The 16,870-nt window shown below is 40.7% G+C and overlaps 1 protein-coding gene across 7 annotated transcripts in view; it reads left to right on the top strand.

The window, feature by feature from the left end:
* Positions 1-16,870, top strand: part of MAPK10 (mitogen-activated protein kinase 10) — a 257,681-nt gene that overhangs the window by 203,284 nt on the left and 37,527 nt on the right. For all 7 annotated transcript variants that reach the window (XM_087724063.1, XM_087724067.1, XM_087724062.1 and 4 more), the window contains exon 11: positions 1,482-1,606. In XM_087724063.1, the coding sequence (XP_087580189.1) occupies positions 1,482-1,606 (125 nt within the window). The remainder of the gene's footprint in view (positions 1-1,481; positions 1,607-16,870) is intronic.

Here is a 16,870-nt window from a genome sequence, read left to right as displayed (position 1 = left end):
CCAGGAACAATAAAGAAAAGTATCATTTAAAAAAACTATTGGAACAAATATTTAAATTTTTGTTAGACTCGTGCAGGTTGGCCTAAGCAGGAATTCTCACATTCCTTACAATTGTGTAATTCTTCTGATGAAACTTTTGTCTTTTGTTTCAAAGATGGGCGTGCAAAACTATTTCCCAACAGTCACTTGTTTAATCACAGGAACAGATTCAAGTATACTGGTAGCAATATCTAAATCCTAACCCTGCCTGTCCATCCATCCATCCATCCATCCATCCATCCATCCATCCATCCAATCTCTCTCTCTCTCTCTCTCTCATCTCTTGTATCTGTCTGTCTTCTGCCTATCTAATCTATCATCCATCCATCCATCCATCCATCCATCCATCCAACCTACCCACCCACCCACCCACCCACCCACCTACCTACCTACCTACCTACCTATCTCCAATCTCTTGTGTCTGTCTGTCTTCTGCCTATCTAATCTATCATCCATTCTCTCTCTCTCTCTCTCTCTCTCTCTCTCTCTCTCTCTCTCTCTCTCTCTCTCTCTCTCTCTCTCTCTCTCTCTCTCTCTCTCTCTCTCTCTCTCTCTCTCTCTCTCTCTCTCTCTATATATATATATATATATATATATATATATATATATATATATATATATATATATATATATATCTTTCTATCTACTCTACCTCTCTATCTCTATAATCTCTTGTATCTGTCTGTCTTCTGCCTATCCAATCTATCATCCATATCTATCTATCTATCTATCTATCTATCTATCTATCTATCTATCTATCTATCTATCACCTACCTACCTACCTACCTACCTACCTACCTAAGCTCTTAAATGGTTAAACCAACTTACCTAGATCTGTTAGTTCTTTCTCAGCACATCTGAACTATTTTAAAATCTGAACTAGTGGACCCATCAAGGAAATTTGGGAAGAAATATGATAAGTTTTTCTGAATGTGTGTGCACATGTGTGTGTGTAATTTTAAATAAATAATAAGTAATGATTTTAGATATCTATCGTTCTAGCTTTCTTATATGCTACCCAGAGTCACTTGCTATGTGAGATATACAGGTATATAAATCAGATAAATAGGCACACGCACACACACACACACCCTCACACTCAAAAATAAACCTGCATATTTTAGTTAAAAGAGTATGCCAAGTGCATTAAGGAAAATGTATATAAATACATGTTTATTGTATACAACTATTGAAAAATAAAAGTTCCAAACTGATGTAGAAGAAAAGAAATGAACTAAACAAACATTAATTTTCTAAACAGCTTCAAGTTAAAATTTCTAGTTCTGGCTTCCAAAAAAATCTAATGGAACCATCTATTAATTTTCTTGTTCTTTAGCAGATGTGTATTGAACATGTATCGAAGCCACTGAATATGGCATTGTAAGTCATGCCTCCATCCATTCTTTCCCATACTGATGCATTTTCTGTTTTTGTTGCTCCAGCTAGCCAAGCTAGGGACCTTTTATCAAAGATGCTAGTGATTGACCCAGCCAAACGGATATCAGTGGATGAAGCCTTACAACACCCGTACATCAATGTCTGGTATGACCCAGCAGAGGTGGAGGCGGTAAGTAGACCATTCACTTTGAAATTAGGACTGTGAATGTTTTAGAACTCACCTTCCTTGAACCCGCTTTCTGTTTGTTTTCTTTTTATCTTTACACTGTTTAGCAAAAGCTTTTTCAGTAGAATCTATTGTTTCCCAAACCAATTGTTGATCAGTGCTACATATTGTACCATATTTTTTGGAGTATAAGACGCACCGGAGTATAAGATGCACCCAGGTTTTGAAGAGGCAATTTTTTTTAAAAAGTAGGTAGGTAGATAGAGGGATGAGAGGGAGAGAAAGACGAGAAATAGGGAGGGAGAGAGAGAGAGTAGGTAGGTAGGTAGGTAGATAAGGATAGATAGATAGATAGATAGATAGATAGATAGATAGATAGATAGATAGATAGAGATACATAGATAGATACATAGATAGATACAGTAGATAGGTAGCGACAGAGAGAGTAGGTAGGTTGGTAGGTAGAGGGATAGAGAGAGAAATAGAAAGATAGAAATACAGTAGATAGGTAGGGGGAGAGAGAGAGAGAGTAGGTAGGTAGGTATATAGGTAGATAAAGGTGGAGAGAGAGAGAAAAATATAGTAGGTAGATAGGGGGGGAGAGAGAGAGAGAGTAGACAGGTAGGTAGATGTTTCCAGGTGTATTTATCCATGTGCTGGAGAAGGAAATAGCTGACAACGTGTAGCATCTAAAACTTTGTTTTTGCTGGCACAGCACTTGATCAATGTACCGTATTTTTCGGAGTATAAGATGCACCTTTTTCCTCAGAAAAGAGGCTGAAAATCTGGGTGCGTCTTATACATCAAATACAGCATTTTCTCGCCTCCCGAAGCCCCACCCCCTTCACCAAAATGGCCGTGCATACCCTTATGGAGGCTTTCAGAGAGCTGCTGGAGGCTGAGGAGGGCAGAAATGATAAAAAAAATGGGCCGTTTTTTGCCCCCCCCCCGGCCCCCAGCAGCACTCTATAAGCCTCCACAAGGCTATGCATGCAATTTTTTTGACAAAAAAGAGCCTGTTTTCGTGAAAAACGGGCCATTTGTTCCTCATTTTTGCCCCCCCCCCCAGGAACACTCTGCAAGCCCCCTCAAGGCTATTCATGCCTTTTATTTGAAAAAAAAAGGGCCTGTTTTCGCGAAGGCAAAAAATGCTGTATTCGGTGTATAAGACGCACCCAGATTTTTAGCCTCTTTTTAGAGGAAAAAAGGTGCGTCTTATACTCCAAAAAATACAGTAGTTTATTATAAAACATTGGTGTTCTTCTTCCCATGACTTTTTAAAAAGTCTCAAAGTGGTTGGCTTTGTACTTTCTGTTCTAAAATGGTACTTTCAGCAAATATTAGTATCAGTCTTCAATTGGTCTAGAACAGTGGTCAGCAACCCACGGCTCTGGAGCCACATGTGGCTCTTTCATTCCTCTGCTGTGGCTCCCTGTTGCTGGTCAGCTTCACAATTGATAGGGCTTTCTGTTAGGACAGCTAGAGGAAAAAGGATGCCATGCTAGGAGGAGACTCTATGGTGGGGGGAAGCAGACATCCGGTCAGCAGAGGAAATTGGGTGCTGCACTAGGAGGAGACTCTATGGTGGGGGAACCAGAGTTCCAGCCAGCTCCACACTTGAACGTGGGGTTTCTGTTTAGGATGGAAACCCCACGTGGCTCTTTGAGTGTTTAAGGTTGATGACCCCTGGTCTAGAACAGCTGTCACATCAAGAAGTAGGATCCCCAATGGCAGAAATTGTCAACCTATTTTCTAGACTATGGACTTATTTGTTGTAGCCCTTAAGAGTTCACCCCAAGACTGCATCATTATATAATTACCAATAAATGGTGGCATTACGTTATGCCACTTTTATGATGAGAAACTAAGGAAGCATCACAAGACTCAAATAGATTTAGTAGTTTAAAAAATGAAGAGCTAGGGACCTTAGACTTAGAATAACTTTATTGTCACTTTACGTGTACACTAATTGGGATACCTTAAAGTGAAATTTCATTGCATTCAGCTCTCAAAAGGTTCGCCACCTCCAATATCATTACATAAACATGACAAAATGAATAAATAAACTACAGAGTGATCAATTCGGCACAAGAAACCATTGGTTGCCCTCTGACACCACTGGATGACATCGCCAGGTCTCGCTGCTTTAGCAGAGTAAGGAAGATACTCAGAGAGGATTCACACCCTGGTCAGTGTCTCTTTGCACTTCTACCATCAGGCAGAAGACATCAAAGTATAGCCAGCCGAACAAACAGGTTTAAAGATAGTTTCTATCCTTGGGCTGTGAGAATTTTAAATACAACCACAATCACTCCATGCACACGCTAATTTTTTTTCCCTTTCTTTCTTTTTTCCTTTCTGTTATAATTTTGCACCAGTGAGGTTAAAAGCAAGTTTGTTGTATTTAAGTACAATGACAATAAAGATTATACTTATAAATACAAAATTATGCACATACCCACATGTATTATAGGACACAGAGAAGCAACACAGTTTAGGTTGGATGTACACATGTTCATGGCGAGAAAAATAAATCTTGTGAGTTTACCAAATGGGTGGCATAGAGAACTTAGCTGTTACAGAATCTGGTAGTTCTGCTAGAGATACTTCGAAACCTCCTCCCAGAAGGGAGCCACGGAAACAGGCCATGAAGAGGGTGTATGGAGTCTCTAACCATGCTTTGAGCTTTAAGCACATAGCACTTATAAGCAATATTCTGAATAACAGGAAGTGAGCTTTCTGTAATCTTCTCGGCTGTCCTCACCACTCTCTGTATGGACTTTCTATCTGAGACACTGCTGCCACCAAACCAACCAGTGATGCAGTTTGTTAAAACGCTCTCAATTGTTTACCAATGTAGGAAAAATACTCAAAAACCCCTCCTTTCAATGTTAAGCACCTAGGTACATTAAGACTGTCTCCTTCATGTAGAACCAGCTGTCTAGTCTGTAAATATCCGAGTAGATATGTTGAGAGTATCCCGTAGGTGAAGGTTGGAGGCAGGAAACAAGATTGTCAATAGCGCTTTCATCCTGGAATTCAATTCAATAGTTTTATTTCTGGAGCTGCTTACAGTAAGCAAGAAAGTGATGAAGACTGAGCTAATTCGCTGGGCTTTAACTCAGAGACTGGCTAATACTAGACGCTGGTACAGCAGTGGGTGGTTTCAATTTACTTTATGGATTGGCTTTCTTGTTCTTAATGGATGCACTGTAAACTATAGCATGCTGCAGTAGTGAAGCCTGAATCTATAAGAAGAGTAAAATAAATTACCTTCCCATTGGGTGTTTGGCTGCCAGAGTGAGAATAAAAGCTTGGGTTTGTCTCAGTGGTGAAATTCATTTTTTTTTTTACTACCGGATTTGTGGCGTGACTTGGTGGGCATGGTATAGCTTGGTGGGCATGGCAGGGGAAGAATACTGCAAAATCCCCATTCCCGCCCCACTCTGGGATGAGCCAGACGTGACATTTGCCGGTTCTCCGAACTACTCAAAATTTCTGCTACTGGTTCTCCAGAACCTGCTGGATTTCACCCCTGGTTTGCCTGCTGAAAAAAAAAGTTTACTATCCTGATCGGTTGATCTGACTTTTTTTTTTTTTTTTTTTTTTAAGAGAACTTTTTTATTTTTCTTTAAAAAAAAAACACAAATATGTCATCATTTGTCAATCATTAAGACATTGAAGTACAATTTTTTTTTGTGTATACCCCTCCCTCCCTCCACCCCCCATCCCCCCTCCTCCTTCCCCCCCCCCCCGACTTCCCAGAACCCGTACACGGTATGGATTTTTAACTAACACAGTCTAAAATCTATTGAGAAAAAAGAAATAAAGAAATTAATGACATTCTAGATTGGACTTAGCTTCTTCTTACTGAACTGACTTTTAACAGTTTAAACCATTTCTGATCTTAAGCATAGGCTAACTGGAATTTCTTAGTCCCGTATTTATTTTGTATATAGTCAATCCATTTTTTCCAGTCTCGTTTATATCTCTCATTTGAATGATCTTTGAGATATGCCGATATTTTAGCCATTTCAGCTAAGTTTGTTACTTTCAATGTCCATTCTTGGGTTGTAGGCAAGTCTTCCTTCTTCCAATATTGCGCCACCAACAGTCTTGCTGCAGTTATCAGGTGCAGAATCAAATTGGTCTCTACCACTGTAAAATCAGTACATATACCTAGTAAAAATAACTGAGGAATAAACTTTATCCTTCTTTTAAAAACATTTTGCATGACCCACCATATTTTTATCCAAAATGCCTTAACCTTTTGGCAGGTCCACCATATATGATAATATGTAGCATCGAGAGAACCACACCTCCAACATTTAGGCTGTACATTCGGATACATAGAAGCCAACTTTTTAGGATCTAAATGCCATCTGTAGAACATCTTGTAAAAATTTTCTCTCAGATTTTGAGCTTGTGTAAATTTCACATTTCTTACCCAAATTCTTTCCCATGTATCCAACATTATTGGTTCCTCAATATTTTGAGCCCATTTTATCATACAATCTTTAACTAATTCTGTTTCCGAATCCATCTGTATTAATACATTATATATCCTCTTTATATGCATTAAGCTTTGATCTCTTATTTGTTTAAACAGATTATCCTCAACTTGAATAAAACCAATTTTTTGATCTATTTTCCACCTAGCCTGTAATTGCCCATACTGGAACCATGTTTGAACTACCTTCTCCTCTTTTAATACCTCTAAAGATTTTAATTGTAATACCCCCCTTTCCGAGGTAAGAAGCTGTCTGTAAGTAAATCTGTCCTGTTTTTGTGCTGTATTCATATTTTCAATTGCATGTCTAGGAATTGCCCACATGGGTATCTTGTCATTTAATTTATATTGGTATTTCTTCCAAACCCGCAATAAAGCATTTCTTAAAATATGACTTTTAAAGTTCTTATCCAATTTTTTGTTGAATAACAAGTAAGCGTGCCAACCAAATACCAGATCGTGTCCCTCAATGTTCAATATTCTATCATTGGTTAAATGAATCCAATCACTAATTACAGATAATGCCACTGCATCATAATATAGTTTTAAATTAGGTAGTTTCAGTCCTCCTCTCTCACGTACATCTTGCATTATTTTCATCTTTACCCTCGGCTTCTTTCCTGCCCACACAAATTTGTTGATACCCTTCTGCCATTCTAAAAGGTTCGCATCTTTTTTAAGTATAGGTAACATTTGGAAAAGAAATAAAAATTTTGGTAAAATGTTCATTTTCACTGCCGCTATCCTGCCCAGCAAAGATAAGTGCAATTTCTCCCATTTTTTCATCTCTGTCTGTATGCTATGCCAAAGTGGTTCATAATTATGCTTATATAACTTCCCATTTGAAGTTAAAATGTTAACTCCAAGATATTTGACTTTTTTAACTACCTCACATCCTAGCATCACTCCTAATTCTTCCTTTTGTTTAATATTCATATTTATAGCTAATGTTTTGGTTTTTCCTAAGTTTATTTTAAAGCCAGACACTTGACCATATTGATTAATCGTATTCATTAAAACCATACTGGATTCCTGCGGTTGTTCCAATATTATGACCAAATCATCCGCAAAAGCGCGGACTCTATATTCTTGCTGCCTAATCTTGATCCCTTTTAAACCATCCAAGCCCCGTATTTTATTCAACAATACTTCCAAAGTTATAATAAACAATAATGGGGACAAAGGACAACCCTGTCTTGTACCTTTTCCAATTTGAATAGAGTCTGTTAAACTTCCATTGACTATGATTTGTGCTGTTTGCTGTTGGTATATTGCTTTAATTGACTGTAAAAAATTATCTCCTATCTGCATTTTTTGCAATATCTTCAGCAGAAATTGCCAGTTAACTCGATCAAAGGCCTTCTCAGCATCCAAAAATATAAACGCAGCAGGGATCTGGTTGTTCTTTCCCAAATATTCTAATGCATTAATAATTAATCTGACATTACTTTTCATCTGTCTCCCTTGTATAAAACCTGTTTGGTCCGTATGTATCAATTGTTGAATGACCAACATTAACCTATTTGCTAATATTTTAGTAAAAATTTTATAATCTACATTCAGTAATGAAATGGGTCTATAATTTTTGGGTTGAGTAGTATCTTGATCTTCTTTGGGTATCAAAGATATAAACGCTGTCTTCCAAGATGGAGGGACTTTACCTTCCGTTTGAATCATATTAAATAATTCTCTAAGAGGTTCTACCATTTCTAACTGTAAGTTTTTATAGTAAACCGCTGTCAAGCCATCTGTACCTGGTGCTTTTCCTGGCTTTAATTGCTTAATTACCTGCAGGATTTCCCCCGAGGTTATTGGTTGATTCAATTTTTGCCTGTGTTCTTCTCTAACTGAAGGTATTTTCTCCTTGTCTAAATATTTGTCTATGTCTAAACCATTAATTTTATCCCCTTTATACAGTTCTGTAAAAAATTCCCAGAAAGCCTTTTGAATCTCTTCCTGTTGGAACACCTCCTTCCCTCTGTAAATCAGTTTAGATATATTTCGAGTTTTCCTTTTTTTCCTAATCTGATAAGCTAACCATCTGCCAGGTTTGTTTGCATTACAAAAAGTATTGTGTTTTGCATATAATAAATTAGTAGCTACCTGGTCAGAGATCAACATGTCAAATTGAGATTTTAATATGTTAATAGTTTCCTTAACCTTTGTATCGTCTGGTTTCCTTGTTAACTCCAGCTCTTTTCTCTTAATTTCCTCTTCCAGTTCTGTTCGTTTTAACCCTTGCTTATTTCTATGTGTTTTATTTATATTCATCAAAACTCCTCTCATATACGCTTTGCTTGCATCCCATACAAATTCCATAGATGTACCCTTATTCATATTCAAAACAAAATATTCAGATAGTAATTTTTTACAATCATTAATATAGTTTTCATATCTAAATAAATTTTCATTCAGTCTCCAAAACCTTCTTGCCTGCACTACCCTTCCCAACTCCATCCAAACTGGGTTATGGTCCGAAAGGACTCTAGCTGCAATCTTTGTTTTCTTGACCCTAGAAAGCAAATCATTAGTGGTTAGAATAAAATCAATCCTTGAAAGGGATTGATGCCTGTCCGAGAAGAAAGTGAAGTCATATTCCTCTGCATTTCTTTCTCGCCAGATATCTCTCAATTCAAAATCATCCATAATGTCAAAGAAGGATTTGGGTAACTTTGCTCGCATCTTGGTATTTAGGCGGGAAATCTTCTTATCTCTCTTAGTGTCTATCACTCCATTCCAGTCACCCAATAGTATACAGGAACTATAGTCCCACTGTACTAATTTAGCATGAAGATTTCTATAGAATCTATCTTGCTGTTGATTGGGTGCATAAATTCCCAAAAGTAATGTCTTTTTCCCTTCTAAGATTAAGTCTAAAGCAATATATCTTCCGAAGGGATCTGCTTCTATTAATTCAGCTTTCATATCTTTTCTTAAGTATATAACTATACCATTCTTCTTTTCCATAGCAGAAGCTGCAAAATGTTGACCAAGTTTTGAGTTGATCAAATATTTTTGATCAGTTGACTTGATATGAGTTTCTTGCAAACAAATTACATCGTTCTTAAACTGTTTAAGATAATGAAATATTTTCTTCCTCTTCTGTGGAGAGTTCAGTCCGTTGACATTCCATGTTAAAATCTTAGTTGTCATCTTTGGTTGGTTGAAGCATTTTTAGAGCTTCCTGCACGGCCTGTTTAACCTTAGGTTTAGCTCCTCCCACTGCTTCCAGATTTGTTGTTGTAGTTCCTTGATCGATGACCGATGATTGTTGATACTGTTGCTTCTTAGCTTGTTTCTCCACACGTCTAGTAGTCATGCGGCTAGGTCTTGGTTCCATAGCACCTTGCACTTCTAGAGAAGAGAGGTGCTCCATCTTGTCTGGTGGTTGTGTAGTTTGCTGTCTATCCTGTCCTTCTTGTGGTCTTTCTCTAGGTCCAGATGGTGCAGGGTGTCCGGCCTTCAATATATTATAATAAAAATCTCGGGCTTTCCATACAGAGTTGAGGCGGTACCTTTGCTTATCAAATGTAAATATGATGCCAAATGGTGCATCCCATCTATACTGTATCTGACGGTTTCTGAGTTCTTCGACCAAAAAAGCGTAGTCTCTTCTGGCTCTTAACATTTGAGGTGGTATCTCTTTCAAAACAGCCAGGTCTTGACTGCCAATTTGAAGCTTAGTGTTATAAGACGCTTGCATTACCATATTTCTGAACTCTCTTGTAGTAAAATATATAACGATGTCTCGAGGAAGCTGCTTCTGCTTTGCCAGCCAGGAGTTAACGCGGTAAGCTTTGTCAATTTGCCAGCCTTGGTTGGTCCCTGGTCTTCCCATCAGGCGGTCAAAAGCTTCCGATAGGATCTGTTTCAGGTTCTCCTGTTTCTCCTCACGCAGCCCCCTTACTCTTAATGCGAGCTCCATTTGTCGGTACTGTATCATAATAATTTCTTTTTCAGCATTTTCCACTTTTTGTTCCACCACCTCTGTTTTCAATGTCAAGTTAGCATTGGCATCATTAAGAACCTCTAGAGTATCTTCCACTCCAGAAATATGTTCTGTTAATACAGTTACAAGACTCAGCATGTCGTCTCTAATTTTATCAACCTTAGCCTCAAATTTCTCATACAACTCCTGTTTAAGTCCTTTTATTTCACTTTTAATTTCACTTTTAATTTCTTCTTTCATTTCTTTTATTTCCTCTTTTCTCTCCTCTCTATTATCTCTAAATTTATCTTCCATTTTAATTGTCTGTGCATTAAGAGCCTCGCTTAGATTACTCAGAAAAAATTCTTTCGTTAACACATCCCCAGCAGGGGGCGTAGGAAGCGGAGGCTGCAGCTTTGTGCCAGGCACTGAGGATGTGCCCCTGGAAGTAGAGGGTGACGACTTCAAGTTAATATTTGGTTTTGAGGCCATTTCAAAATTTGTCTGCCTGCAGTTAATAAAACTCTATCGCCTAAATATGCAGCTTTAAGTAAAGAGACTTTTATTTTGAAGTTTAAGGCTTGGCAAAACTTTCAGTGAGTAAACATTGTAACAAGACCGTTCAACAGATTCATCACCATTTAACTTCCAAATAAGCAAAGTTAATGAAGGAGTAAAATTCTTCTATTGTGAAACCAAAACATTTGATAAGCTATCTCTTTTGTTTTGAATTCTTTTGAAGTCTTGTGAGAATTAGCAAAAAGTGTTCGTTATTACCGGAGAAACCAGCCTGCTCGGCGCCATTTTAAGAGCCTCTAAGTAAATAATTTTTCGGAGGAGAAAAAGAGAAGAAGCTAAAATGTTGATAAGCAATTGTTGTCCTCGCAGTAAACGGATTCAGCTCGTGATAAGATTAAATCAAACAAAACTTAGAGCAGAGTGGGAGAGACCTACTTTGTCCTGCACAAGGCAGTTTGAAGTTCCCAGCACGGACAGCCGTTCTGCCTTGGGCTAGCCCCCCTTTCCTTGCAAGCACAAAAGCTGCAAAAATCGAAGAGCATTTGCCAGCAAAACAGTTTCTTCTTTCCCTCTTGCCTGAAGGATAAGAAAACCTGATAAGACGTCAGATGGAAGATCCTCTAAACAGGTACGTAGCCAGGAATTCGGAGGCAGCTGATTTTTTGCTGCCCCCACCAGTAAGCTCCTCCCAGGAAGTCCGGTTGATCTGACTTTAACGTCTTACCTCTGGCTCTGCGTTTCTGTGCACCTGAAGGATAAATCCACCAAGACTTTCGTTTCATGGCTTGAATTACCGTACAGTTACCAACTCCCAAGGTCTTCTAGAACTCACATGTTAATGCAAGACAGCCATAGTCATCGTACCAAGGGAAAGTCTATAAACCCTCTTTAGATTAGATTAGATTAGATTAGAAGGTTTATTTATATGCTGCCCTTTTCCCTGGGGGGACTCAGGGCGGCTCACAATCCAAAAGGAAAGGGGGGAAAACAGACTTTTTACATATAAGACAATACATAATTAAAACACAACATTCATACCATTCGGGCGGGTTACAATCTTAGCCCCAGGCCTGACGGGATAGCCAGATTCTGAGGGCTGTGCGGAAGGTCTGGAGGGTGGTGAGGGTACGAATCTCCACGGGGAGATCGTTCCATAGGGTCGGAGCTACCACCGAGAAGGCTCTCCTCCGCGTGGTTGCCAGTCGGCATTGACCAGCAGATGGAACTCGGAGGAGGCCTAATCGATGAGATCTAATAGGTCGTGTGGAAGTAATTGGCAGTAGGCGGTCTCTCTCTTCTCTGACGTAAGAGATTGGGTTTCATGGGGAACAAACAAAAGCATGACTCGTCGGCTTGTGAATACGTGGCCTGCTGCTATGACATTCGCTGGGTTGCCAGGCAGCCTCCGAGAAATATTCTAGGAGAAACTGCATTTCTCAAGAACTGCTTGCAAGCTGGAATACTAAGTAGAGGTTTCTAAGTGCTCCAGAAGGAGGAAACGATTCTCTCTCTTTGTTTTGTAGTGTCCTCGCACTTCAGCTTACTGTTACCCATAAATCAGTCCTTATCCTCAGATAGTTACAGTTTGTTCCGGGGTGAAATTCAGGGTTCCACCACAAAAGCGCGCACAACAAAAGCGCGCCTGACTAAAGCGCGGTGACAAAACCGTGCGACGAATGAGCGACTAATTAGCCCTAAAGCGCGCCGACAAAAGCACGCCGACAGAAGCGCGCTGTAACGGAACCCTAAACCTAACCCTAAACCTAAACCTAACCCTAAACCTTACCTTAAATTAAATTGCGCTTCTGTCGGCACGCTGTTGTCGGCGCGGTGTTGTCGGCGCGCTTTTGACATCGCGGTTTTAGCGCCGCGGTGTTGTCGGCGCGCTTATGACATTCACACTTTTGTCGGGTTATGGAAATTCAGCAGGTTCTGACAGGTTCTAGAGAACCAGTAGGGGAAATTTTGTATAGTTCAGAGAACAGGCAAATACCACCTCTGTCTGGCCCCGGAGTGGGGTGGGAATGGAGATTTTGCAATATCTTTCCCCCAGGAGTGGGAAGGGAATGTGGATTTTGTGATATCATTCCCCTGCCATGCCCACCAAGCCACGCCCACAGACCCGGTAATAAAAAAAAATTGAATTTCACCACTGGGTTGTTCCCACTTCAAGGGATAAACCATCTCAGCAGGAAGGAGGCGAAGGGAATGGTAGAAGATGGGATATAATGTTACGTGTAGATCAGTGGTGGGATTCAGGTTTTTTTTACTACCGGTTCTGTGGGCGTGGCTTGGTGCAGGAGAAGGTTACTGCAAAATCTCCATTTCTTCCTGGGACTCAGGAGGCAGAGAATAGATGGGGTGGGGCCAGTCAGAGGGGGTATTTACTGGTTCTCTGAACTACTCAAAATTTCCGCTACCAGTTCTCCAGAACTGGTCAGAACCTACTGAATACCACCTCTTGTGTAGATGCAGAGATGCCCCCAGTTGCCTCAGGAAATGCCAATCTTGGGGAGGAGGGAGGACTTCCAGATTTTCAGACTGGATCTGGCATCTGGCGATTCCTTCCCGAGGACCTGGCATTGGTAAGAATAGAACAGAACAGACCTTGGAGGTCTTCTAGTCCAACCCTCAGCTCAGGCAGGAAAACATATACCATTTTGGACAAATGGTTGTCCAATCTCTTCTTAAAAACTACCAGTGGTGGAGCATTCACAACCTCTGGAGGCAAGTTGTTCCATTGATTAATTGTTCACCCTATCATGAAATTTATCCTTAGTTCTAGATTGTTCCTCACCCTGATTAGTTTCCACCCATGCTTCTTGTCCTGCTTCAGGTGTTTTGGAGAATAGCGTGACTCCTTCTTCTTTGTGGCAGCCTATGAGATATTGGAACACTGCTATTGTGTCACCCCTAGTCCTTCTGTTCCTTAAACTAGACATACCCAGTTCCTGCAACTGTTCTTCATATGTTTTAGCCTCTAGTCCCTTAATCATCTTTGCTGATCTTCTCTGCACTCTTTCTAGAGACTCCACATCTCAAGGCCTCAACTTAAGTGAGGGATAATATCTTCAAATCTATTTTGTCCTCCCCCGCTTCTCCTCTTTCTTCCTTTCATAAAATATTCCTTAGTGTGGCTTTATAAAATAAAGGCAATCCCTCCTCTTGGGCTGACAAAGTACAAGACAAAACACAAATGGAAAAAGCATTGAGGAACTGAAAGATCTGAATAATCACAGAAATTATTTACAAAACACTTACCCTGGCCAACTGGAATAAAAATGGTTCAAGCAGAGCAAGAATCCAAATTTACTATACTCTTGAATGTAGCCGATGGAAGGATATGCCTGATAGCAGATGGATGGAGAGCCACAATGAGGCAGTTTCTCATTATCTTTGGTGATGATCCTGCTCCCCCTTGACCCTCACTGCAGTTCAGAGGAATTAGATGTCAGATCCTTTGCCTGAATTATTCTAAGGATGCCATAATGGCTGCCTTTTTTCCTTCTGCACATGCACAGCACAATTTTTGTTGCATTGCGCCTGCAGGCAGAGCGCACATCAAGCACGTGCGCATGGCACGACCATGAATGAACTAGCAGTAGCGGCAGCCGGGACCCACCCCTGGCCCATGTGATGGGATATCAAAATATTCAACTTGTAAGGTTGGAGGAAAGATTAACTGGATATCTGGATTCCTACACCAAGGTGGTAGAAGATTCTTCATCCATAATGTATCTAGTAGGAATGGGAATCAGCATGGTCCTCCTTCTGTACTAAAAACCATCTAAGCATCATTAACCCTCTTTTTCTCTGTTGGGGAAATGGTAAAGGTTTAATACCTAGTTAGAGGAGATTCAATGAATCACAGGAAGCCTCCTAAGATCCCGTACAGCAGGGGTGTCGAACTCAAGGCCCATGGGCTGAATCCAGCCTGCAGGGTGCTTAGATCTGTCCCACAGAGCCGCCCTGAAAACAGCGAAGGACCAGCCCGTGGTGCCTCTGCCAGTGAAAACAGAGCTCAGGGAGGCTGAGTGTGGCTCGCCTCGGCTTCGTTTTTGGCTGCGACAGCCTCCTGCAGCCCTCTGCCAGTGAAAATGAAGCCCAGGGAGGCTGAGTGTGGCTCGCCTCGGCTTCGTTTTTGGCTGCGACAGCCTCCTGCAGCCCTCTGCCAGTGAAAATGAAGCCCAGGGAGCCTGAGTGACATTGAGCTGGCCACGCCCATCCTCCAACCCCCTCCCCGAGGTCAAACACAACCGTGATACATCCCTCAATGAAATTGAGTTTGACATCCCTGCCCCACAGAGAATCTTATAATCTTTCTCAGTGTTTGTGTTGCACTGGAAATGAATTCATTAGTGTTTATGTGATGCTTAATTGCCATTTGTGATGAGGCATGGAATGGAAAGATATAGACTGCAGGGGTGTTTTGACAACGAGACCCAGGAACTGTGGAGTTCTTGAGTTGTACGCATGTGTGCGTGAATGTATGCGGACACCTCTAATAATTTATTTTAGCATGTTGTAATAGAGTAATTTGATTTCTTATTTTTTTTAAGGGTTTGCAGCTTTGTCTTCTTCCCATTATCTTTTTTATAGTTTCTGAAGGCCTTCCTAACTATTCCACCAACGTTGGAAACTTAATAATAAAATAAATTGCTAAAACAACAGTCTCTTGCCATTTTGAGGTGGAAAACACAAGAACCTCTCTGAAAATCTCTCAGGTGGGATTTTTAGTGATCCCCCACCCTTTTTTTATTTCCAGGAGATTGTTTGACATGAGTAAATCCTTAAGTTTCTCTCCATTAGAATTGCTAAGAGATTGGAACTCGCTCCTTAACCTTTTATTTACTTATATCTGAAGTTTAATCTTATTTTTTTAGGGGGGCGGAAAGGGGAAGCTGGAGGGAAATCAGTCACAAGAGAGTTGACGTTTAATTACTTGCTTGCTTCCCAGCTTTTTCCGTTCTCCAAACTCCCTAATTTTAATCCATCTTCATACTGAATAAGGCTCTTCTAGGTTGTTTGAAAACAACCTACTAAACACCTTCACTTGAGATAGAAATGAAAGGTGAGAAAAAATGACTTTAGATGACTTTGCAAACAAAAGCTGTGTTAAAAGGTAACGATAAAGGTTCCCCTTGCACATAGATGCTAGTCGTTCCCAACTCTAGGGGATGCTCATCTCCATTTCAAAGCTGAAGAGCCAGCGCTGTCTGAAGACATCTCCGTGATCAGATGGCCAGCATGATTTAATGTCAAAGGCGCACGGAATGCTGTTACCTTCCCACCAAAGGTGGTTCCTATTTTTCTACTTGCATTTTTTACATGCTTTCGAACTGCTAGGTTGGCAGAAGCTGGGACAAGTAACAGGAGCTCACTTCGCTACACGGTGCTAGGGATTCGAACTGCCGAACTGCCGACCTTTCTGATTGACAAGCTCAGCATCTTAGCCACTGAGCCACCCTTTTAAAAAAAGAAGCCGTGTTAAGTCAATTTAAAATCCTGGATACATGGAATTTCCTTCTCTTGCATCAAAAATGATAATGTTGATGTTTGATGATCTTATTTTGGATGCCTTTAAAGAAATGACTGTTTCCTTTGATTTAGAACTAAACCCTGATAGTCAGACAATGTCATTAGCTGAATATATATTTTTTTAATTTAAAGCAGGGTAGTACAGTAGAAACGCTGCCTTTAAGAATTTGGAGCCAGCTATTAAGGTGTTAAATATAAATATCAGCATTTCTTCTCCATAGGTGTCACTACCTTAGCAGAATTTATTTGCCTAGTACAGGGGCGTCAAATTCCAGCCCACGAGGGGCTTAGATCTGGCCTGTGGGGCCGTCCTAGAGACAGCAAAGGAGCAACCTGCGGTGCCTCTATCAGCAAAAATGGAGCTTGGTAGGGCCATATGCGACCCTCCCAGGCTCCATTTTCAACCGCAACGCCCTCTTACTGCCTGTGAACGCCCCCCCCCCCCCGAGCTCCGTTTTCGTTAGCAGAGGTTGCAGAAGGCCATCGCAGCCAAAAACAGAGCTCGGGAGCCCATTTTCGCTGGCAGAGTGTTCAGGCTACCACAAGCGCCCCCAACATGAATGACATCAAGCTGGCCACACCCAGCCTGGCCTCCCAAGGTCAAACACAACCCTGATGCAGCCCTCAATGAAATTGAATTTGACATCCCTGGCCTAGCAGCTAAGTAGCAGGGGTCCTGTTTATTAGGAACCAACAAGACTGTAGATTAGAGTGGGAAATCGGGGGGGGAGGGGGGACCTATCCCTTAAGAAGACAAGGGCAAACCACATCT

The sequence above is a fragment of the Thamnophis sirtalis genome, unplaced genomic scaffold (assembly GCF_051295495.1).
Source record: "Thamnophis sirtalis isolate CommonGarterSnake01/CBP01778 unplaced genomic scaffold, rThaSir2_p1.2 scaffold_10, whole genome shotgun sequence".
Taxonomy (NCBI): Eukaryota; Metazoa; Chordata; class Lepidosauria; order Squamata; family Natricidae; genus Thamnophis; species Thamnophis sirtalis.
This window is presented reverse-complemented; position numbering and strand designations above follow the sequence as displayed.